This window comes from Talpa europaea (assembly GCF_964194135.1).
Source record: "Talpa europaea genome assembly, chromosome: 9".
Taxonomy (NCBI): domain Eukaryota; kingdom Metazoa; phylum Chordata; class Mammalia; order Eulipotyphla; family Talpidae; genus Talpa; species Talpa europaea.
Window position 1 is genome coordinate 57132886 of NC_140076.1, and position 24890 is coordinate 57157775.

Below are 24890 nucleotides of genomic sequence, written 5' to 3' on the forward strand. Positions count from 1 at the left end.
CTGGCACCTCTTTTTCCTGTTTCCCATATTTCATAAGGAATCAATTCATAATTGCTTTTCTAAATGCTTTCAGCATTTTGACACATAACTCTAGCGCTGTGAGGCTCTTTTATGATCTTACTACTTTTCAGCTTTGTCTTAACTATCATTGTTAGCCTCTTTCTTTCTTGACATTCACTTCCTCTGATAAAGGAAAAAGAATAAAGAAGTTAAAATTATACCATATGCCTAAAGAATTTGTTGTCCTTATTGCAAGGATAGTTTTTTTTTTAAGACATTTTTCTCAATCTTAATTCTATTTAGAATTAGGTACATATGTCTCTTCCTTTTATCTGTCATGCAAGTATTTTTTTAAGTTTCACTTTTAATCAAAAGATAGCACATGCTTATTATTTTCAATAAAACAGCAGTATATAGAATACAAATAAAGCTCCCACCTCCAGCTTTCATATCATTTTCCAACGTCTTGGCACAGATTCCCAGCTATGCAGGTCCTTTTGCATTAAGCCTAGAGAATAGTCTGCCTCTTCTTCTTCACTGGGTTTTTATTCTTTTTGACTGTATCATGAGAACTGGGAGACTCTGTTCTCTCAAGTCAACTTCCCTTACAAAGTTATCTGACATAGGCTCTCTGCACTTTTAGAAAGTTCTTGAGGGAAGAGAAAATCACCAAAGCACCTAAAGGTTGCTTAGTCCCCAAAAGTAACCTGTTGCACAATCTGTTTTTCCTCCAAAAGGAAAACCCTTTGGTCCTAAACACTGAATTCCTATGAACACCAAGTGTTCCTTTATTGTCGAGAGTTTGGGGATGTGAAGTAGAAAGAAGAAAATTTGTTCTTTGTGGCTTTCCTCCCTCTTTTAGCCAACTACTCTTAAAAAGGAGGGGGGAAATCAAGTAAAAATAAAAACAAATCATCCTGAAGTTAACAGAAGCAATGTATAGTGCCAATAATTTTGCTACAATTTCACTTGCATTTTCATCTGTGCAAGTGTCCTATCACTTACTCAAACCTTCCATACCTGGGGCACAAAAGTAAGGAAGATAAAGTTCTTGCCCACGAGATGTTCATATAGCCTAGTGGGAAAACAGGCAGGTCAGCCGGTTATGTTGCCACATATTAAATGCCATGGAGGACATTTAGATCTATAGGTAGAATGTTCATAGTGTGAAAATATTCATGAGTCAGAAAAATTGTACTGAAAGTTGAGATTTAAATGATAGGCAAGAGGCCTCCAAAGGAAGGATTGAGGAAAGGGATTCTAAGAAGTCTAAGAAAAATCAATTCACTGGGAATAACTGTCAAATACAGTCAATGTATGTGATACAAGGGCATAGATATCTTAGTATCACATCTTTATTCAAATACTAAATGTAAGAAAAAATACTCCAATATATTTTTGTTGATTTTATTCACATGAAACTCAATGGCATTTTGCCTGTCTTCAACCTCTTTTATAATACTTCACACATTGGAAAGACCCTGTATTAATGGGTTGTGCACATACCTGCTTCTTCCAATAGTAATAGTCAAAAAGTAAGAACAGTATATTCCTCCCTCATTTACATTCTTCCCTCACCTCACCTAATTCCTAGGTGGGGGCTCAATAAAGTGTTATTCAACTTGAATGTTACCTGTTACCACAAAGAGCAACAACAAAAAAGGTTACTACTCACCAAGCAGTGGACAACACAAACATTTTTGGGATTCTGCAGTAGCCAGTTATACATATTCCGACACACAGCAAAGAGGTTGTGCAGACTGGGGGCCTGTCTGATGGGCCAACTGCATTCTGAGACCTGAGGGAACACAGCAAAGGATGTGAATTCCCCTCCTGACTTCCTTTCCATAAGCAAGTGTCATACCAAACAACTTCTGGAAGTGATAGCATATCCTCATTTAACAAACCCTCTGAAGCCAGCAAGAGTCCACATACAGAAAGAGTTGCTGAATGCAGTGATATTTTCAATTAGAGAGAATCCTTTCCAGTAAAGCTATAAAAACACATCTTGAAATACATTTTAAATTCAACCATATCACTTAAACTACATATTTGGATTTTTTTATAATGTGAAGTTATACTGAAATCAATTTCTATTAAGTATAAAATGTTTAGAGGGCCTCCCCTGGTGGCACAGGGGTTGACCGCTGGGCTGCGAAGCTGCCCACAGCCTCTGCAGCACCGGTTCGATCCCCGGGTGCCGGCGAGGGTCCCACATGGCACGCAGACCTCTCCTGGCTCGCCCGCTGCTCCCCTCAGCAGTGTATTTCGTCAGTCTGTCTGTTCTGTTCCCCATTCTGGCTCTGGTGAATTCTCTCATCCTCCCATGCTTCTGACTGTACCCAGTGCTTGTATAAATAAGTAAATCTTAAAAAAAATAAAAAATAAAAAAATAAAATGCTTAGTTTAGACCTGCCCATGAGATACTTAATTATAGGATTATCACATAATACCTGCATGATCCCTAATTTTATCCTGTTCTTATGACAACATGAAAAGTGTTGTCTAAGGAGCCAAAGGTATATGGACTGTGGCTCTTATTTATGTCTCCAAAGAGACAGCCATCAGCATTTTCAGTCATTGAATACATGTTCAATTAACACACTATGGAGCATCATATATTCCTGGAATTCTGCTTGGTTCTAGTCTGTACAATACTTATATAAGACAGGTTAAAAATATGATCCCCACTTTGCAGATGAAAAAACTGAATGTCAGAGGTTGTCTTGTCTAAAGTCATACTGGTGGTGAGTACTAGCACTGCAACCTCTGTCTTCAGAATACAAATGGGGCCACTACAATAGGCTTGTTGAGATCATCATTTGCCACAAAATAGTAGGCATGAGCTTTCATTGATTAGAAATTTATTAAGTTAACTAATAAAACATAAGTTTAGACTTGCATAAGCTTTGTGGCTGGTTTATTGTCAAGCTTTACTCAAGGTAACTGTTCATATCTGTCACCCTCTCCAGACACTTAGTTCCAGGAGAAAGACCATCACTCACTTTTGTGTTCAAAGCCAGTGTGCACACTCTAATCAAATGACAGGTACACAGTGGGATTTGCTGAGTAAATGAATGAGAGAAAGAATGAAGGAATGAACCCACCATGTGGCAATCACTTCTTATAAGATTTGTCTACATGTACAATATCTTGAGAAAGGGACACGTAAATCAATTTTACTAATTTTTTTAATTGCAACAATGTAAAAGAATAGAAAACGTGTTTTCCCACATGGTATTTATAAACCTTTTGGAAACTGTATGTCACTCATACAAACACTAAATGTCAATATTTGTAATGAATCTCAGCTAAAAGTTGGCTAAATTGTTCTTAGCACAATAGGTCAACAGCTCTGGAATCATTAAATCAATCACGTAAATAATATTAATTTAAAGTATGCCATAATTACATATTTACTTGATATATAATTATACACCATTAAGCAAACATACAATTAGAATTTTATAAAAGTGTATGCCTTCGTCTAAAGGGGCAAAAACATTAAGGCATAAACAAAATCAAACAAAAATTTTTTTTAAGGAATTAGATCACTGCATACTATTTTTGGAGCTCTCTGGGGTTCACAGCTTCATGCAATAGCACTATTCTTGAGCATCTGATGCTTCACAGTGCTGTCTCCAGTCTCCGTGAGTACCAACCAGAGCTGCTGAGTGCCAGAGAAGCCCTGTGCATCACAAGCTACCCTGTACCACCCAGTGGGAAGAGGCCAAAACAGCACCCGAGCTAGAAGCCACTCATTTCTCATCTTTCCATTGCACAAGCCTGTGATAAAATGGCATAAGCATCACACTTGCTAAACTAAGATCAAAGGATGCTATGGAGAATCACTGAAGAGTCATATCAGTGCTTTAAGACTCTGGCACTGTTTTTGAAGGTCAGGGGTATTTCAGCCAACCATTTATTGTGGTATTATAGTATTACCAATGTTAGAATTAGCTACCATTTACTGAATGCTTAGATTACGCCAGACACTGCTATCAAACTTATTCCTTACAGCAAATCTACAGGGAAAAAAATCTAGGTATTTATAACTTATTCTTATTGCCATTCCCACTTCATACAGGGAAAAAATTCAGTCTCCAATGAAATGAAGTCACTTACCCAGGAAGAGGAACAGCTGAAATGTGAACTCATGGTAATTTTTAGAGTTTCAAATTTGTGCAGATAAGATGAGCTTTACCTCAATTTTAAGAAATAATAAAATGTGTCTACTTCCTATTATATAGTACTGTTTAATAATTGACTATGACTACAATTTCATCTTACAATTGTGGCGTGGTTATGACTTCATGTGATGACAATATTTTGCCAACATTAAGGCATTCAATTCCCTGAAGGTTACAGAACTGGAATTTGGAGCTCCCTGGTTCTCTGGCTCCCGGGACAAGGATTTTTTTTCCTACTCCATTATTTCCTGCCCTAATACACTGATGTTTGGTGGCAGAGGGAAAGATGAAGTATAAGCTGTAAAGTGACTACTCTATAACCACTCCCCACCAGCGAACCAAAAACAAAACCAACTAAGAGCAATGGTGACCCCTCTGGTGACCGCTGGAAGGAAAAGATGCGGGGAAGGCAAGAGTTTGACTTTCAAATAATTATAAGTCCTCTATGAAGTCCAAGATGTTTCCAAAGAGGAAGAAATCCTACAAGATCACGTAGTTTAGAGAGAGTTAAATGGAGAAAGATTCTAAAAGAACCAGCTGGGTTGATTTTTCCCAGGCTACAGACTGGGCTGCCAGCATACGTGCCCTCCTGGTGCCGCAAAGCGACAAGGAAACTCAAAGTAGCACTGGAATAGCATAATCTGAATATAAGAACTTCAGGTCCAGGTTAGATTGTTGGCCATTCATCCAATTTTCTATTTATCCCTAATAACAATACCAAGAAATGTGCAAAACAGTGGTTCCTGACAGTCTGGGGCACAGCCATTATCCTTCTATGCAGAACTTGAGCCAGCATACACATATTTATATTTATACACACTCACACAGTGGATGGGTGCAGTGTTTATTTGGGGGATGATGAAAAAAGCACAGACAGGGTTGAAGTCCACACAACAGCATGATCTATTTAATGGTGCTAACTGGTATACTTACTACTGGCTGAAATGAATTGTTTGTTATGCATATTTTATCATAATTAAAACAAAAAGGAGTGGAAGGACATGGTTAAACTCTCTAAAGCCTGTCCATGTATCTAACAAAAAGCAGACCTGGGTCGTCTTAACTCAGATTAAGAACCACTGGTTTAAATGGTGCCTCTAAAGTCTCCAAGACTTTATTGTAAACATTGCCACATTTTTAATTTCCTCAAAGTAGATACTAGCTAAGAAGAGTAAATAAAAACTGTCATTCAATACTTCCTCTACAATTTTTAAAAGTTATTCTAATACCTCACTCTCCATGCAGTGTTATCTGCCAAGTGTTATTTTGAGTTGGATGAGTTGATAAAACTGAGACTAAATACTCAATCCTATTTTAAATGTTGTTACATATGCAAATACTAAGAAAACTGTTATTTGATTGTTTTGAATGATACTTGTCAATCCATGTGGCATCCACACATAAAAGCTAATTGAAATACAGAATGGAGTCCTTCAGCATTTCAGAACCAAAATTCCTTACCCTGCTGTGAAACTTGGCAGTTCGGTAAGACTTTGGTGACAGATTGTACACCGTGTAGTGGTCAAGATGTCGGGAATCCAAAAAGCTTCGAATGTCATCAACCTGATTCCTGAATCCTATGTCAACACTGTCCAGAGGAAAGGACATCACTAGGAGGAGTGACGCAGAAAAAAAAAAAGGTTAGACCATTCTGCTGTCAGGATGAGCAGCAACTGAAAAGTGATCTATGGTGCAGTTAATAACATGAGAAACTTACCAATAATTCTGGAGGTAACATAAGTGAAATCTAAATCTCCCTTGGTGTAGCTAAAGGCAAGACAGGAAACAGCATTCATTAAAATGATCCAAATATACCAAGATTTCTCTCTTTCAATCCCTTTCCCATCATGACCTGGGAAACTTCCACCCAGCAGGCATATTTTGGCCTCCCTCAAGCCCTTCTCTCTAACAAGGAGGTAAGACAGCCCAGATCTCCAGAACACAAATCCGCTATTCCAACAGGTGCATTCCAATACCTTTCACAGATGCTACGTCATGAGCACAATCAATATCAGGATAGAAAACACTGCCTATTATTAACACTGATTGCCTAAGTCTCTTTGCATGAAAATATCTGGGTAAGGAAAAGTGACACAGAAAGAACAAAGGAAGCCCTTTATCTCCCCTAGCTGGGAACTGGAGGTAAGGGGTACATTTTACCTTTGAACAGAGATTACAGTGTTGATTCATATATATTGGACTTGACTTTTGAATTTCTCATTCAAAACTTTGCATTGTTAAGATAACCCTAAGCTTTCTAATACCTAAGAATAAAAATAATCCATTTGGCCTGCTTTGAAAGAATTTTCATACAGTGAAAGTACAGAAGACTCTCCCACCAAATGAATTTTAAAGGGTCACTGAGACACAAAACCAAAACTCTTCTTTGGTTACAATTCACAAGTATGACTTGTTAAGATGGCATATACATTTTTTTTTATGTAATTCTCAAACTACCCACAGATACAAGTCTTACCAGAGTATAATGTAAGACTTAAAGAGGTTCATTCACTGGCTTAGGTCACATGGCTAATAAGGGCAGATACTGCACTGGAACCCAGGATGCCGGATTCTTAAAAGTGCAACCTTATCCTCTAATATCCCAGTGAGCCGAGTCCCCCCAGCTTGTGTTTATCGTTTCTGAAGGACTTGACTTATGGCTTTGGTGACATTCCTCAGTCAATTCCATCCCATGCAATTACAGCACAAAACCAAAAGTCTTTGAGGCAGACAAGCAGTTGGTAGGTAACCAGGTATCTGGGAGGACAGACTTCCATTAACTGTAAAGAACATACATACCTGGTAACAGATTGTATAACTCTAGAAGATGTGTCTTTGAGGGTGTCTTTCAAGTTGTCCTTGAGGTTACTAAAGAGCCTCCCTGCACCTCCTTTCACCATGTCAAAGAGACCTCCTCCATAGCTCGGCTCCATGTCTGGAGATGAGGCACCTGCCAATGAAAAACAGAAAAGGGGGGCGCTAGTACAGCCTACAAGGAAAACCATACATAGACTGACAGTGTTCTCTCTTTGGGAGTCCAGGATCAATATTCCTCAAGTTTACATCCTACTCTCAAACTTACTGACTCTGGGTCACGGCAGTGCTGCTGGTCCTCAGAGACCAAGGCAAAGCCCTCACTGAGTATCAGTAACAGAAACCTTCAGTTTCCAACACTGTAGCCACTGGCCATATGTGCCAGCTGAACACTTGAAATGGGGTGAGTGGAACTTAAGATGTGCTGCAGTTATAAAAGACACACCAAATTTCAAAGAGTGAGAAAAAAAGGAACATTAAAATTAAATTGATCTGTAGAATTGAACAGCTTACACTATTAAATTCATTTCACCTATTCCTTTTTTAATGTGGATATTAGGAAATTTCAAATTGTACATGTGGCCTGCGTTATACTTCTTTCCAACAGTCTTCAGAGAAACTGTTGAGGAAGAGCAGCAGTCAGCCTAGGCCTCCTTTGCCTTCCATGGAGTCTGCTGTCTGAAAGGCCCATCCCATGCCTATCCTCAAACCACAGTTTACCCTCATGATGGAAAATATCTCGTGAAGCACCTTCATCATAGCTTATGGGCATGAGGATGCAAGGTGGTCCTTAGTGTTACTTGTCAAATATTTCAGGTTCTCCTCCCTTACAGCTCATAAAATTATATTTCTCAGCCTCAGCACTACTGACATTAGCGCCAAATACTTCTTTGCACAGGAGGGATGGGGGTGTTACCTTGTGCATTGTAGGGTATTTAGCAGCATCCTGGCCTCCTATGGCCACTAGATAACACCAGTAGCATCCCTTCCCTCCCTACAGGTTGTGACAACCAAAAATATCTCCAGAAATCTGGCGAGCAAAATTACCCTGGTTGATAACCAGCACCGTAGTGAGCCTATGACATGAGTCTCAGTCCCTCCCTCCTTCCCAAAGCTTCCTCATCCCCTCCGCCCCTCTCTTTCTCTCTCTTTTTCTCTCTCCCCCATCATCCCCACCCCATAATAACCACCAAGGTTTGAGATCTTCCCTGCTCTGTCCAGGACCCCTGAATTGGGATTACATAGTTGTGTGGCAGAGCTTCCAGCTGACCTCTCATGAATGTGTAGCATGAATGAGGAATAATCCTTTATTATTCAAAGCCACCAATATTTTGGGAAAGTTCATTGCCAAAGTACAACTGCACTTATAAAGATTGATAGAGGAAAGAGTAGAGCAGGTTAATGTAAACAATGGCTAGGGAGGCTATAGACAGCCTGGCAGTCAAGAACATGAATCATTCTAACCGAGGCCCTGGAACAGTCTTGCTGCTCCCAACTGGGTGACCTTGGGAGGTCACGGTCTTTCTAAACCTCTTTCTTATTGCCTGTAAAATTAAGATTAAAATAATGTCTGGTAAAATTAAATGAATGCAAGTAAAGCTATTTGCATAGTGCCTGATATAGCCAGGAGTCCATGGATTGGACCTATATATTCATATGTCCCACTCTGACACTTTTATACTGATATTTTAAGTCTTGGTTCATTTTTCAACTGTATGTGGTGCCAGAGGTCAATAACAACATCTATTCTTTTTAAAAAGCTGCGATACTTATTTTGTGCTTTAAAATATGTTAAGAGCATAAAACTTATGTTAAATGTTCTTACCAAAAGTAAAACAAAACACAAAAGAACACAAGGACACTTTTAGAGGTGATGGACATATTTAGTGTCCTGGTTGTGGTGATAATAGCATGAGTGCATACATAAGTACTCATCAAGATGCAAACATTAAATGTGTACAATAATTTATATATCAATTATATTCAATAAAATTTTTAAAAATAAATTGTAAGAAATGGAGAGTTGGAGGAGAATTATCTATAGATTTAAAAAATGTCTTAAAAGACAAATCAACTAAGCACAATGTGTGGACCTTATTTGGAATTTAATTCAAACAAAGTTTAAAAAATGAATGACACTGAATGGGGTAATTTTAATTTAAACCCTTATTAGGTATTTGAAATTGTTAAATTTCAAGTAGTTATATTCAAAAAACAGTCCTTACCTTTTAGAATAAATACTAAAACATTTATGAATTAAACATTTACAATGTTTAAGATTTTTTTTAAATAAATAACAAAAAAATTCATGTAATAAAAACTAAATGCCAACAACTATAAGGCTGCTAGGTATTAATCTAAGCATTGTATCTATATTCATTCATTTTATCCTTAGAGCATACCTATGAAATAGGTAATATTCTCTTTTACAGATCAGAAAACAGAGGCACAGTGACTAAGAGACTTGTCTGAGGGTGTATAGATAGTGAGTAAATGGCAGAGGAGAGATTTGTATCCTAGAAACCCTTCCAAACATATCCTTCTTTCAATGTTATTCTGAATTTGATATTTATCATTACAGATAATTTCTTTAAACTTTTATTACCTATCACTATCCATAAGCCATATATTAATATTATTTTCCATACTTTCAAACTATATATAAATGGCTTCCTGTTTGCACCATTGTTTAAAATCCATCTATGCTAATACCCCATATAACTGTAGCTCACTTAAAGTATGCATTCCCATTAACTCACTGGTGGCCACTAAGGTTATTACCCCTAACAATGTGATTATGAATGCTTTGGCTTGATTACATATGGGAGATTCTCTCTAGGCTATATCAAGGAATGGAATTTGGTAGGTAGGAAATGCACACCTTTGAATTTCTAGATATTGACAAATCATTTTCCAAAGTAGACATATCAGTTTAAATTCTTACTAGTCATGCAGTGCATATGCACTCCCTCATCCTACATTCTTTTAACCCTCAGTGTTGTCAGACTTTATTCTTTTGGCCAAACTGGTGAGCATGCAGCTATAACTCATGTTGGTCTTAAACTGATTTCCCCAATTACAAATGAGGAGGTGGATCTTGTATTTACTGGCCAGTGGCCAATGAACTTGAGATACCTATTAACTTCCTACATGCCATTTAGATGTTCCTACATATAGCAGTAAATACACATTGACTGTTATGTCCATCCATCCTGATCACATGGACTACTGCTGCCTAAGTCACCATGAGGCACCTACTTGAAAATAAAGCTCCATTAGAAACTGCAAAGAACAATCAATGATGGAGAATAAACCAATGAATGGACACATGAACAAACGGACACATGAACAAGCATATCACTTAGGGAGTCCTATCCTAGGAACTTCCTTTGAACTTTTATTTCACAGTGTGGGAGGTAGGAAGAATGCTTATTATCCTCATTTAATAAATGAAGAAATGCGGGCTCAAATAATGGAAGCAATTCATCTAAGATCATTAGTCAGCTGACTAGGGGTAGAGTCAGAAATTCAAATTCAGATCTGTGCAATTCCAAAGCCTACACTATCTCTGCATCACACACAACAGCTCCATAGCAGCTCACAATCCTAGCAGCTGTAATTAGGGCGGTACTTACCTGCCTTGTATACAAAACCACCGCACTCCTACCTCTTGCTCTTCTCTACCTCCTACATGTATGTCTTTCAACTTATTGCTTTCAGCAGCAGATATCTGGGAAACAAGCACTCTCATAAACCACTGTGTCTGTCAGGCCAGCCAAGCAATCACATATGTAGGCAGCCCAAGCCCCGATCACCCCCACTGGTTCATGGCCCTGAAGAAAATGCCAAGACCTGTTCTAATGGGCAGCTCTACACACTAGGTGTAAAGCTACAAATCTGAGTTTGTTCTCTAAGATTCTGTGTCCCAATAACATAGGCACATTATTTTCTTTTAAACACACCCCATACAAAAATCTGTATAGTGTTTTCATTTTGAAGGCAGTGAAGGAAGATAGAGAAGCATAAAATGTTTAAAATTTCCCCATTTTCATTCCCAGTTATTCCTCTGGCTGATCACACATCTGATATTATTACTATGCCAAGAGATGACATCCAATTGACTATCCAGACCTCTCTCCAACTCTCAATTTCATGCTAGAACAAAACTCAGGAGGTATGAGCCTATTAAATGATATAAATATCCTTGATTATCTAAAAAAGCAGACTCTCATCGTCTCTCAGGCTTCACACTGTTCACTGGAGTCTTGGAATCCTAATGAAACTTGAATCACTTATCAGAGTCCATCCATAACCTTCAGAGACCCAAATTATACATCCAACTGGCCAGGACACAAAAAAAGAGGGCATTTTCTGTATTTGTCCCAATATTTCTTTTATGTAGGCATTCTGGTTCTCCTTAATAAGCTACATGAGGGCCAGAAACACAGATCCCAGAGGATATTTGAGCCTCAGCTAGTTGAGATAAAGAGGAGAGTAGTTTCCAAAAAATGATACAACAAAAGGGAAATGATGCAGTCAAAAAGTGGTAGGCAGAGAAAAACGACTGCAGTAGGTCAACTCGACAAACCACATCCAATCTGCTTCCTAATTTTGTACAGTCTGTGAAAAAAGGAACAGCTTTTGCATTTTTTTAATGATTGCAAAAGTCAAGAGGAGAATAATGTTTAATAAAGTGAAAACAACGTGAAGGTCATATTTCAGTATCTGTAAGTAAAGTTTTATTAAAATAGAGCCAGACTATTATTTCATTTACATATTGTCCAAGGCTGCTTTCAGGCAATGGTGAGATGAATAGTGTGACATGGATTCTAAAGTATCAGCATCCTGGGCCTCCCTGATGGCGCAAGGGGTTAAGACGTAACCTATGAAGCTGCCCGCAGCCACTGCAGCACAAGTTCAATCCCCAGCCAGGGAGGTGACCCACAGGTGACCCACTCAAGTCAGCAGACCTCTCCTGACTTGCCCGCTGCTCCCCTCAGCAGTGTATTTCAGTCAATCTGCCTGTTATGTCTCCCTGCTCTGTCTCTGGTGAATCCTCTCACCATCCCTGCACCTCTGGCCTGTACTCCAGTTCTTGTATGCATAAATAAATAAATCTTTTTAAAAAAATAAAGTATTAACAGCCTTCTAATCCCTGCTCTAGACAGCTGGGAAAACGTACATCCTTAAGAATCTAAAATTTGCCACCTTTGAACTTTTCTAAATGTTTCAATTAAGGTGGTACTCAGTGGAAGAACACCCCCTACGTAGATTTGCTAAATTACTGATGGTTCCTAGGGAATTTGAAGGTCTCAGATGGTGGAAAGGGTGGGAGAGGGTCAGACTGAGAGCATGAGGGTACATAAAGAGGAAGATTCCAGGCCTGGGCCTGTAACACTCTAGATTCTTATTCTCTGACATTTTGTTATTTTAAAATCTAAGCAAAATAAGTTAGAAGGAAAAAAGATAAATATCAGAAGGTTTCACTTATATGAGGAATATAGAGAAGCCAAACAAAGGATCAAGAAAAAGACAAAATTTGCGGTCAGACCATAGATCCCCTGCCATTCAGCAGGGAAGGGGGAGGAAGAGGATTTAAAACAGGAGGGAAGAGCACAAGGGACTGTGGTGATGGGTCACAGGTACAATGGTGATGGGAGAATTATGGGGACTACACTTCAGGGGAGAAATCAAATACTGTCCATAAATGAACAACAATGTATGAAAACAAACATAAAAATTTAAAAATCATAAAAAAATCAAAGTTCTTGGAATCTCAGTCTTCTGCAGGGTGTCCTCTGGGCTTCCACAGAGACACTTTGACAGCATTACCTTTCCCGTTTCTGAAAAGTCTTGGTCATTCATTTGTGAGTTATTATTCTGTAGTGTTCAGGATCAGCCTGTGTGAGGGATAAATGATAAAACGAGTTTTGGCATTATGACCTGTTGATATTCATGTTCCTTTCCACCAATAGGGCATTCTCCTCTGCGGCTACTGGAGTGTTACAATGCCACAAAGTTGACTTCCACCAAGTTGCCAATGGCAGGATAGAAATTCCCCCCATTAAAAGTCCTTTCAAAGATGCATCATTAACCCCTGACCTAGGACGTGCTACTCCTTCTCCACAACTCTTGGCAAGGGTTAAGGAGCCAGGGTTATCTCCACAGAAGGTTTCATCATCCTTGTTTATTACAGATTTTTTCAGCTCTTGGCTTTGCTGCAATTATGAGACTAGATCACATGTGGGGATAACTAGACATATCATGGATAAGACCACTGCCTTGGTTTCCAGAATCAAAGACTGCTTAAATCTTATTCTGTGTATATCCTAGTCCAGGAAACTTAGAGAAAAGAGGATGAGCTTTGGGGAGAGAGACCTTAGAATGGAGACCTGATTTTTCCCCTTAAAAATGTGTGACCTTAGGGCTTCCCTGGTGGCCTAGGAATTAAGTCTCAGCACTATCACCACTACGGCTTGAGTTCGAACCCAGGCCAGGGAGCTAATGTACACATGGCACAGCTGACCTCTCCTGTTTTGCCTGCTGCTCCCCTTAGCAGTGTATTTCAGTGGATCTGCCCATTCTGCTCCCCACTCTGCCTCTGGTGAATCCACTCACACACACCCCCAACCTCTGGCCTATACCCATTATTCTACACAAAAATAAAAAAATAAAAGCTGTGTGACCTCAAGCATAGTTTACTTCTCAATGTCCACTTCTCCCTTTATAAATCAGAACTACAGTAAGTCCTCAAATAATGTCATTTCATTCAACAGCATTTGTTATAATATTGATGAGAAAAAAACAATCTGACACCACTTTCATTATATGTCATTTTACCTAAGGTTGCAGTTTCCAGAAACCTATTGATGATGTTGAATGAACAGGTCTCAAGGCATCAAAAATAACAAATTAGATCATATATGTCAATGTGATTTTGAAGTGTGCAATTTCCTAAAGCAATGAAGAGTTTTAATTTGATTCTTAGACATTGAGCTCTTATGTAAATGAATTATTGGATTGCCAACAACAGAATGCAACTGAAAAAAACAACTTCACAGAAAAAATATAGAATTAAGTGAAAAAACAACACTCCCTATGCCAAAGAAGCAGCTAGGCTTGGGGCAAACCCATCACAAACTATGGGCTTTAAGTCAGCCAGAACTGGTTTGGATTCAACTTCTGCTATTACAGAGATATGTAGCCTGGAGAATACAAGTAACTAATCAACGTCTGAATTTCCTTATCTGTAAAATGGAAGCATTAATAGAATATCACATGGGATGGTGCGGATTATACAAGACAAAGTTCTGTAAACCCTTAGCTGCATGGTACATTTTAATAATATGCTATAAACGATTGCTCCCAGGTGGCTCTGAGGAATGGAAAGAATAAAGCCATGAAAAAAAAAAATGCTCTCTCCAGAAAATTAGGCATAAGCAGACAAAAAAGAAAAACAAACAAAAAAAATGCAGCCCTTCTGTTCATTTTCAGGACTGACAAAAGTCATACTGGAAATATGTACCAAAAAGATAGAGTCTCTTTCTGGAACTTTCGCTACAGCACAAGTTAACTCACTTTTGATACTTCAGAATCACAAATGTTTGACAGAGATGAACATTTTCATGGCTCTCTGGTTTCCTCTTCCCCTGTTGAAGTTATCTGGTGTCTGGTATGGACAGTATGTGTCACTTGCACAGCTAATATTCAGGCTTACACAGATTCAATGGCACTGGTTTTTGAAATACCGCAATACTTTGGTCTTACTCGTCATGTAGTCTGAGCTATTAAAATTACAAGTCACTTGATGACATTACACAGCAGCGGTCCTAGACATGGACAGGTTTGGCAACTACTCAACAGACCAAGGGAATCTAGGTTTTTGCTGCACCTACCAGCACCTCTAGCACTGGCAGGCACAGGCCACTGAGCAGGTGGTGCCAGCGATTCAGGCTTTGAGGGTTCAAAGAACACAGGAACACCAACATCCAAATGCATCCCAGCCCTAATGATACAACAGCACACACAGACCTCTTCAGCAGGTGTGACTGTCAGAATCCTTATAACAATCAATTTAAGGGGGAACTTGCTGCAATATTCTGATGCCATTCCCTATATCAAACCCTGGCTCAGATGGTAATCATTGAGCCAGTACCGGACACTGAAGATCTAAAATCAACCAAAAAGTTAGAAATTATAATGATAATGTTGCTATGAAAAGTATCCCCTGGTAAACAGTTACATGTGCTTGTGTATATTTCTTTGCTCAAAGAATAAAAGAAAGCTATAATTTACATTATAAATTACATTATCGTACCACTTATTGAATATGTTGTTAACATTCCTGATACCATCAAATTGGTATGTACCATACTTCTGTGCCCAGTTCTCAGGACTTTGATGGGAGGAGTTCCCCCTTGTTCCTTCCCAAGCTCAGGGTCTCAAAGAACATTAAAAGGGAACTAGATGAACCCAAAGTCCAGGTCCAAAATCTCTGACATGATCATCATATGAAAAGGTCACCTATTAAACAAGTACTCCAGATCAGTGCTCTGCTAAGTAGAAGCCACAAACTACTAACTTAGACCCTCACAACTAAGCACAGTGGCAGGCAGAAGTCCCACTGAGGAACTGACACTTTGGTGAGGTCTGATAACAGTCACGGCATGAGACATGGGCATGAGAATGGACCTACCTACATGTGGCTGGACCCAAAGCTTCTGGGCTTAGCCACCTCCCCATCCTTACTTCTTTCATGAAGGAAAGAAGTCCTTTGTCTCTCATGCTCCCATTCTCCTATTTCCCTTGGCACTGCAATCCTAGGAATGAGAACAATCTGACTTCCACTATTTGTGAATGGGTCTGACCCCACTCCCCACCTCAGCCCCAGAGGTTCTGGGTCATTGATAACACATGGTTCTTCATAGTCCCCTGAAATCTTAGCATAGTACCTGGCATGGGTAGCACTTAATAAATGTCCATGAAACTGGGATGCTAAAGATGCTGAAGACTCAGAGAGAAGATGGGAGGGATAGCTAAGAAATCAACAGATCAACCTTGGCAGAGACCTGGTCTCAACCCAACCATAGGCAACAAATATAACTGGATACTTTCACTGCCTCCTCACACTGCTCAAATTTCTGATTGCAGCACTACATTCTCCCAGCACCTGCTGAGCATGCTTGCTTAAGAGATGGGGGATTTAATGAAACTCAGCAAGAGCTTTTTGTGTACCAGTCTAATACTTGATTAGAAGACCAGGGAGAAATTTTTAACTTCAACAGATGAGAAGAGCTTATCCATTAAGTAATTACTACTAGTTCTTCTTTCCCAAAAGGATGTAAGCTTTTTTAAATTAATTTTTATTATTTATTATTTTACTAATTTTATCATTTTTAAAAACAATAAGAATAGAAATAATGAGAAATACAGCCAAAGTAAAGACTATACTGAGACTAAAATTTCATTGTACAATAAAAGTAAGGCACAGTGGCCAAAAAGAGGCTGTGAGTGAAAGAGAAATTCCAGGTAAATCGATGTCACAAATTTTGTTCCTACATGGGTCTTCAGAACTCAGGCTGCAGCTGCCAATCCAGTTTTTTTCAGTAAGCACTCATATAAAACAATACAGGTTAAGTTTAATTTGATTCAACAAATATTTTAAGTACATGAGGTGTGCACCAGGGAAACAGACCTATACAACAGATCTTTACACTCCAACTTGGGCCAAATAAAGATGTTCATCTTAGTGAAATAATGATCAATTCTGTTTAATGAGCTCAGAACCCCCAATGAAATTCTCAAGAAACAGCAAGGGTTCTGCCCACCACATGGCCTCTTATCTCCAGGAAGAGAGAGACCATCAAATGTCTTTCTCCTTTCTCTAACCAAAAGGTCAAAGCTTAAATTGCATTAGAAAAAAACTATGACATTTCCCTGTAATAACTAGCCTTATTGCCTGGAAAAGAGAAAATGCCCATTGTTATCTAACTGTGTCATGATAGAGGACAGAGATAGCAATGCAGAGATAGCCTGCTGGAAATATACAACAAAGAAAAAATAGAGCAAAAGCCTCCCTTTCAAAAATCTCCCATTTAATGGGGAGAGGGAAGACAATAGAGGCCTCAAAGAGTGACTGAGAGAACTCGAACAGTTCTTCCAAATAAATCCTAGATACATAAAGAATCTTAGGAAAGCAATGTGCTTGTCATGTATACACATAAGAGGAACTTCTCAACCCCCTCTCCTTCCAGCAAGATTATCTCTGTTAGCTCCTTCTAGGCAGAAATTTAGAGTTGACACTGCAAGCAAAGTCTTCGAGAAGCTGCTCTCCAAAGGAGCAGCAACTGTTGTAGATGAATATTCATCGTTTCCAAGATCAGAGTATGTATACTACACAGGATACACTGCTTACTATACAGAACACACACATATGCTGCACAATTAACACAAATCACAAAGAAGCCTTACTCTTAGAGTCAAGTACTATGCTAGGAACATAAGGTATCCCACACAAAGACGAAAGATAGTTAGATTACTATTTTTCAGATAAAGAAACTGTGTCTCAAATGGGCAAACTCATTCATGCAGGGCTATTAGCTAGGCTATACAAATGTCTATCAGATGCCAAAACCTATTTACTTTTTCATTCCTCAGGTACATCAGGTACATCCAGTCACAGAGGTATAAGTCCTGCTCCACCATGGAGGAAGCAACTCAGACTCCTAACATTCTAATTCTCAATGGGATATTAGCAATGTATTCCTATGCCCAAATGATACAGCAGGAAAGGAAAATCACTGTCATCATTAACATTTTTTTAAACACAGCTTTATTGACATTTATAAAAATAGACTTGCACATAATGAAAATGTAAAAACTTTTAAGTTTTTTTTAATAAATTGGACTGTAAGAGGTTTTTGCAATTTTTAAGATTTATTTATTTATACAAGAACTGGAGTGCAATCAGAGGCGCAGGAGGGTGAGAGAATACACAAGAGACAGAGAGTGGGGAGCAGAACAGGCAGAAGGACCGAAGACACTGCTGAAGGGAGCAGCAGGCGAGGCAGGAGAGGTCTGCCGCGCCATGTGAGTTTCTCCCTGGCCGGCCAGGAATTGAACCTGCACTTCAGAGGCTGTGGACAGCTTCACAGCACAGTGCTCAACCCGCTGCGCCACTGGGAAGGCCTGTAAGTTTTGATATATATGTGTGGATACACACACACATACACACACACACACACACACTCACCTACAATTCCAAAGCCTGTGTCCCTCCTGTCATACCTTTGAATAGAGTCCAGACTGAGAGAAGATAAAACAAAGATACACCCTTAGTCTCTAAGGCTATTCACCTTGTCATGGTCATTCTCTGGTACAGCTCTGTGTTGTGCTAAGAAACAGGAACTGTATTCAAGTCAGGAAAGCCCCTTGCAGAACTACATTCCACATTTCCGTGGGAGGGCCCAAGCAAAAGAATCCTGGGATTTCAGAGCTGGGAGTGCAACTTGTCAAGAAAATCTGTGTGTATGTGTGTATTTGTGCAATCTAGGGGAAATAAGTAAAAGGGGGAAGGAGGTATCAGTTCTGAATTCCTGTCTCTACTTTTAAAAGTAGATTTTCATTCAAATTTAAATATATGTATATATGTTATATTTTTACATCATATTTTGTTATATAACATTATATATCTTTCATTATATAATATATATAAAACAAGTCATTCATATTTAATATGGACATTTTGGACACATCTAAGGACATACATCAAGAGCATTAGAAAGAAAACTGGTTTCAGAAGAGGATGGCATCAGGAACAAAGAGAGAGGGGGCTTGCGCAGTCCACAGACTGCAGAGCAGTCTGATTAACTCACTTCTCTGCAGCGCCAAAGAAAATGGACTTAAAGCAGAGAAAACAAACAAGGGCAAACCACTGTTAACATTTTGGAGGACTGTATATCCTCGCACCTTTACTTTTGTGTTTATATGTGTGTACATACACACATTTATTGTGTGTGCTCTGTGCACATGCATAGAAGTAGATTAGATCTGCCTTTTTTTTTTTCATTTAACATTAAAAAGTACTCTTTTAAGTGATCAGGTTTTTTTTTTGCCAACATCTCTCATAGAACTGCACCATAATTGTCAAATGATCTTTCTCTTGCTCAGCCTCATGAAATACACACATACACACACGCACACACACGCACACACAAACAGACACACAAACAGTGGACGGAAGTCCAGAGGAGCTTATTTCCAAATTAAGAAGAGGAATGAAGATACTTGGGAGTAGGAAAGAGGAAACTTTATGGAAGAGGTGGAATCTGAATTGCAGTCTGGGTAAAAATGGGCCAAAAGGCACTTCAGACTGAGAGAGAAGAGGAAACAAAAGCCAAGAAACCACCAAGTCAAGGAAGGACATAAAAATGAAAGGAACACACCTGAGACTAATTTTAGCCTCACTGGGACCATGCTATGGAGGCTGAGCGGTGGGCATGACAGCCCCCACTAAACACGTGAGGAACAAGGGGAGACTCTGAGTTGATAAGGAATTTGTCTGAGGCACAGCACTGGAACTAGGATTTCATGTAGTTCCCTCGGGAATTGAGGGGATATAAAAGGTCTGTCAGAAAAAGAGGGGTGCTGGAAAGATGAGTGGCCTCAGATCCCAGAAATGTTGATGGTCAAGCTGAAGAATAAGAATCTTACCTGTGCTCTGGGCAACAGTTTGTGGGATTTGGTCCTCACACTGCCATAACAAATGTCCAAAAATAAAGGTTGTTAGCAGATTTCTAAGAAGTGGTTCAAAGAGCAGATTAATATTGCCTCAGACAAGTAGATTTCCCCCAGGACAGCACACCCTTTAGGGCATATTTCAAAAGCCAAATTCTATCCAAGGGCACCTGAAGGAAATTTCAAGGCAATACCTTCAGCATCTAATTATCAGATAAATGTATTAGTAGGAACCTCAGAGAGGTAGTCTCTGTAGAAAGTCGTGCTGAGCATTAAAATACTCAGTGAGCCTCAGAAAGCCCAGAGTGAGCACACATGTAACTGCTAACTAAATGGGGAATGCAGAATACTCTGAAGGTGAATCGTAGGACATATAAGGAGCAAAACCAGAAAACCCACAGCAGGCATCAGAGGAATATTTGCTACCTAAGTGCAAAAAGAAGCTGCAATTCCTCTAGTTCACTGGTCTCAAGGACAAAGGCTCTGGCATGGACTTGATTTGTGGAATATTCTCATAAAGGTCTAGCCACCATCCTTGTGCATGGGAAAACTAAACACGGACAAATTTAACCAAAGTCAATGATAGAGGTTGGCTTGGGAGACTCCCTAACTCTGGGCTCTGCACCAAGGAGACAGAAGCTAATAACTCTCAAGTGCACACGCTCACCCACTGGGTAGCAAGTTGGCTCCAGTCTCTCTTCAAACTGCCCCAAACGAAACAATGACCCTCCATGAGTTATTTGCGACAAAGTGTTTCAACCTAACAATGACACTCTTGGAGAGCCAGGAAAAGCAAACTGTTTGATACCAGCACCATGGGGTTGAAAAGATAGAAGTTTTATGAATAAACAGATCTGAATTCATGACACTAGACCTCCTTTCTTACTACCTAGCTAGCAAGGCCACTAATCCTTGAAGCCTCAGCTTCCCCAGCTTTCAAATGGTGGCAGATAATATCTTCCTTCCATTTGTAGGAGGAGGTTTTTTTTTAGATTTATTTATTTATTTATTTATACAAGTACTGGGTATAGTCAGAGGCGCGGGAAGGCGAGGGAATTCACCAGAGCCAGAGCGGGGAGCAGGGAGCAGAACAGGCAGACTGATGAAATACGCTGCTGAGGGGAGCAGTGTGCGCGGCAGGAGAGGTCTGTCGCGCTGTGAGGGACCCGCGCCCGGCAGCTGGGGATTGAACTGGTGCTGCAGAGGCTGCGGGCAGCTTCGCAGCCCAGCGCTCAACCGCTGTGCCACCAGAGGAGGGCCTATAGGAGGAGGTTTAAATGTGACCATGAGAAGAAGGACCTGTCACCTGGATGGCAACCACAAATAGCATTTGCCAATGTGTGCCTATGTTCTTATTCCCACAGGGGAGAGAAGAGGAAATCCTCCTGGGCAAAACCATGAAAAGGGGAAGAAACAGAAACTAGGGAATGGTCTGCATCTAGAAACTTCCATATTCTTCCAATTCAGTGCAAAGGTCACTGACTAATTGTATAACTTTATGCAAAGAGAAAGCCTATGATACCTTCCTCATAGAATGATCACAGTAAATGGTAACTTGAGGTGGAGAGGTATAAGCTGTGGCACTGAATTAACTATCACATTGCTCACAGGATATCATCAACTGGGACTCTGAAATTCTTTCCTTATCTGGAGATTTTATCATATGGGGATTTGAATGACACAGTGATCCCACATCCAGGAAATGGCCCATGGATGGAAATCCCCCATGTTACCCCATGCAGCAAAAGGCAGGCTTACCAAGAAGAGGTTCCACCCTGGCTCCCATGCTAACTAGCTGCTATGTCTTTCTGGCTTAATTATGCTTCAATAATCCTGACAAGACTGGCTGCACTTCACTGGAAATCATGACAGTGAAAATCCTAAAATAAAAACAAGATTAATGACATGACCTCATGATGGCATGAGGGCCCATTAATTGGAAATCATGGTCTTAATTGAATTCTGTGCATAGCACTGCCAGATGGATTAAATTTTCTGAAACCTGTTTCTTCACCCCCATGAAGATAACTGAAATGCATCAATGACAATTAAGTCAAATATTGGGTGCTGTTGAGGGAAGAGATAACTGATAATTTCCCTGGCTTAATAGTTGCTCAATCTTCAGAAGAGTCTAAAGTCAGAGTCACGTTGGAGGGACCATCTCTATCATTGCAGCCACCTTCCCTGTCTTCCACATGCTGAAGGAAACTATGTAGCCTCTCTGAACCTCAGCTTTCAGATAATAACTGTTAACTAAAAAAAGGAAAAAGAAAAAAAATGCAAGAAATGCTCAATAAAAAGTAGTCATTATCATTATCCCATCTTTGCCATCGGCTACTATCACAAGGAATTATTAGCGTCTGGGGTTGGGGGAGGAGGAGCAGTAAAGAGCTATGTGCTTTTCTTCTGCAGGCTGCAGCTATGGCCAGATTCAACAGACAATTCGCTCTGCACCCAGACTCCCTCTGAGTTTTATATCCGTGATCACATTTGCTCTTCAGTCATGTTGCCAAGTAACCTTTACTCTTCCCCTTTTACATATGAGCAAACTGAGGATCCAAGACATCTTTACAGTCGCACAGTCAGAGCTCTCCCCCCAGGTCTATCCCACTCAAAGCTCAAGTTCTTCTCATAGCATTTGGCTGTCTCTTATGTATTTGTTAAAAGCTTCGAACATCAAGAGGAAACAGTCAAACCAGAAAGCACTGCTGCAGAATAAAGAAGCCAGGTCCTGGTCTGATATTTGCTCTGTGTGTCATCTACGAATATTTTTAAGACCAGACACTAAGGAGGAAAACCTGCTAAACGTCAGTTACTAGGAAGGCACAAATGAAGGGAAACTGCCTTCTGAGACTTTCACAGGAAAGGAAATTCCAGGCCAGTCTGCCTGTGCTCCCTCATGCAGATGTAGTGGGCACACAACGGGACAGTGGCAGCAGCTTAAGATGTTCTTTCCTTACACAAGTTCTTTTTAAAAACCATACTCATAAAAACAGAGAGTGAAATGATGGTTACCAGGGACTGGAAGGCGGAGCGGTAGCAGCGATGTGACTGAAAGATACAAGCTCGCAATGAGGGGTAAATAAGACCTAGAGGTCTAATGCACAATAAGGCAAATGTAAACAGCATTGTACTATAATAATCAAATTTGTTAAGAGACTAGATGTTAGTTATTTTCACCACAAAAAAAAATGATTAAATTATGTGGCATGATAGAAATGTTATCACCATAGTGGCAATTATATTACAATATCAAAATGCATCAAACAAACCTGTTGTACACCTTAAATTTATATAATGTTATATGTCAAATATGTCTCAATTTTAAAAGGATGCTTTTTCCTAAATTACTCCCCTTGCTCCCCAACTGCACCCACCCTGCAGGCATACTCAGGTTTTAGGGTCAGCCACTGCTCAGACTGGTTCTCATTTTCACCAGCTACAGACACAAGCATCCCAGCGATGGCAGCAGAGCACCAGAGAGGGGAAAAGGACAAGGGTTCAAAGAACCACCCTGCAAATGTGCTCCCCACCTTCCCCAAAGAACCATTTATTCTACAGACGTGGCAGACTGGCCCTCTGTTAAGGCTCTTTGAGGTATCAAAAGCACATTAGCGCTGACAAAGCTAGGGTCACAGCTTTCCTTGAGCGCTGGGAGAGCTGATAAGTCATTAGCAGTGTCTGGTCTCCCTCGGTGCCTTTCAGATCCCAGATAACATGATCAGAGCTCACAGGCTCTGAGATTTCAAAGACAGGCATCAAAAGGGGTCTTGATAATGGAGGTATGACATGAAAAGCTAAAAGCAGGTGTCCTTCCATCATGAATAATGTGTCCTCTGCCAAACACAGAAAATGGTGTACGAATGGGCTGGTGGGTGTATTTTAAAGGTTTGGTTTCCTTCTTTTAAGAAAGGAAATGGGGTGACAGCAAGCTCATACAGAACCTTTATACATGATGGAAAAGGGAGACTCAGCCCTCTAGTATCTGACCTCAGTCTCCATCAGAGAAGCCTGTCTTGTGAACAGCACAACTGTCCAAGCAAATGTGACAGCCCTGGGGAACTGATCCTCATGGGGCTCCCCTTAATGTGCCACATCCAAGCCAGAAGCTTCACAAACACCACTTCATTTCTTCCTTACAAGGACCCTGCAAAAAAAGACCAAGTTACAGATGCTGAAATGAGGCTCAGAGAGGTTAGATTACAGGGCTGTGGAACCTGGTTCTTATTTGTGTTACTGGGTTAACCTGGTTCTTGTTTGTTACCATCCTGGTGTTGAAAACCTAATCAACTGGGATGCGCTTTCTCCCGTGTTGGGGGGAGGTCGAGTGGTGGGGAGGGGAGGAAATAGTGTATATGTGAGACCAGCTAAAGCACCTGTGGGTGCTTAAAGGTTCTGAAATCCGAGCTACAAATCCTCCAAGTCCAGCCAATGCCCTGCTTACAAAAAACCCGTTGGTGGGAGTGCAAACTGGTCCAACCACTGTGGAGAGCTGTGTGGAGATTTCTGGACCTACTAAACATAGAGCTTCCATATGATCCAGCAATTCCACTCCTAGGTATTTATCCAAAGGACACAGAAACATCAATTCCAAAGAACACCTGCACCCCTATGTTTATAGCAGCACTGTTTACAATAGCTAAGCTTTGGAAACAACCCAAATGCCCAAAAATAGATGACTGGATCAAGAAGATGTGGTACATATATATCATGGAATATTACTCAGCATTCAAAAAAGATAAACACATGCAATTTGCAGCAACATGGATGGCACTGGAAGGGATCATGCTCAGCGAAATAAGCCAGAAAGAAAAAGAAAAATACCGGATGGTCTCACTCATAGCAGGAATCTAGAAAACTTAAATAAGGGACCAGGAAAATGAATAACTATAAGAAAGTGAAAATCAAAATCAACAAAAAACTATGAACCAGAGACACTTTTAGGGGGGCGGGGGCGGGAGGGGAGGGATTGGGGTCAGAATGGGGGGGCTGCAATTGTATGGGGAATATAAAAATAAAATTTATTATTTAAAAAAAATATGATCTGGGAAACATTACAGAAATTAAGTCAATTATTGAATTTTTTTTATTATTTGTAGTTTGAATATTTTTGAATCCTCCCTGAATAGTGGCTATTTCTATTAGTTTTTA

General features: G+C 39.9%; 1 protein-coding gene across 1 annotated transcript in view; it reads right to left on the reverse strand.

Annotated features, from left to right (window-relative positions):
- The window catches only part of DNAJC6 (DnaJ heat shock protein family (Hsp40) member C6), an 84280-nt gene that overhangs the window by 28709 nt on the left and 30681 nt on the right, over window positions 1-24890 (reverse strand). The window contains exons 2-5 of the mRNA XM_084243056.1: window positions 6990-7140; window positions 5908-5957; window positions 5652-5800; window positions 1676-1798 (exon numbers count right to left, since the gene is read on the reverse strand). Coding sequence (XP_084099182.1) covers window positions 1676-1798; window positions 5652-5800; window positions 5908-5957; window positions 6990-7140 — 473 coding nt within the window. The remainder of the gene's footprint in view (window positions 1-1675; window positions 1799-5651; window positions 5801-5907; window positions 5958-6989; window positions 7141-24890) is intronic.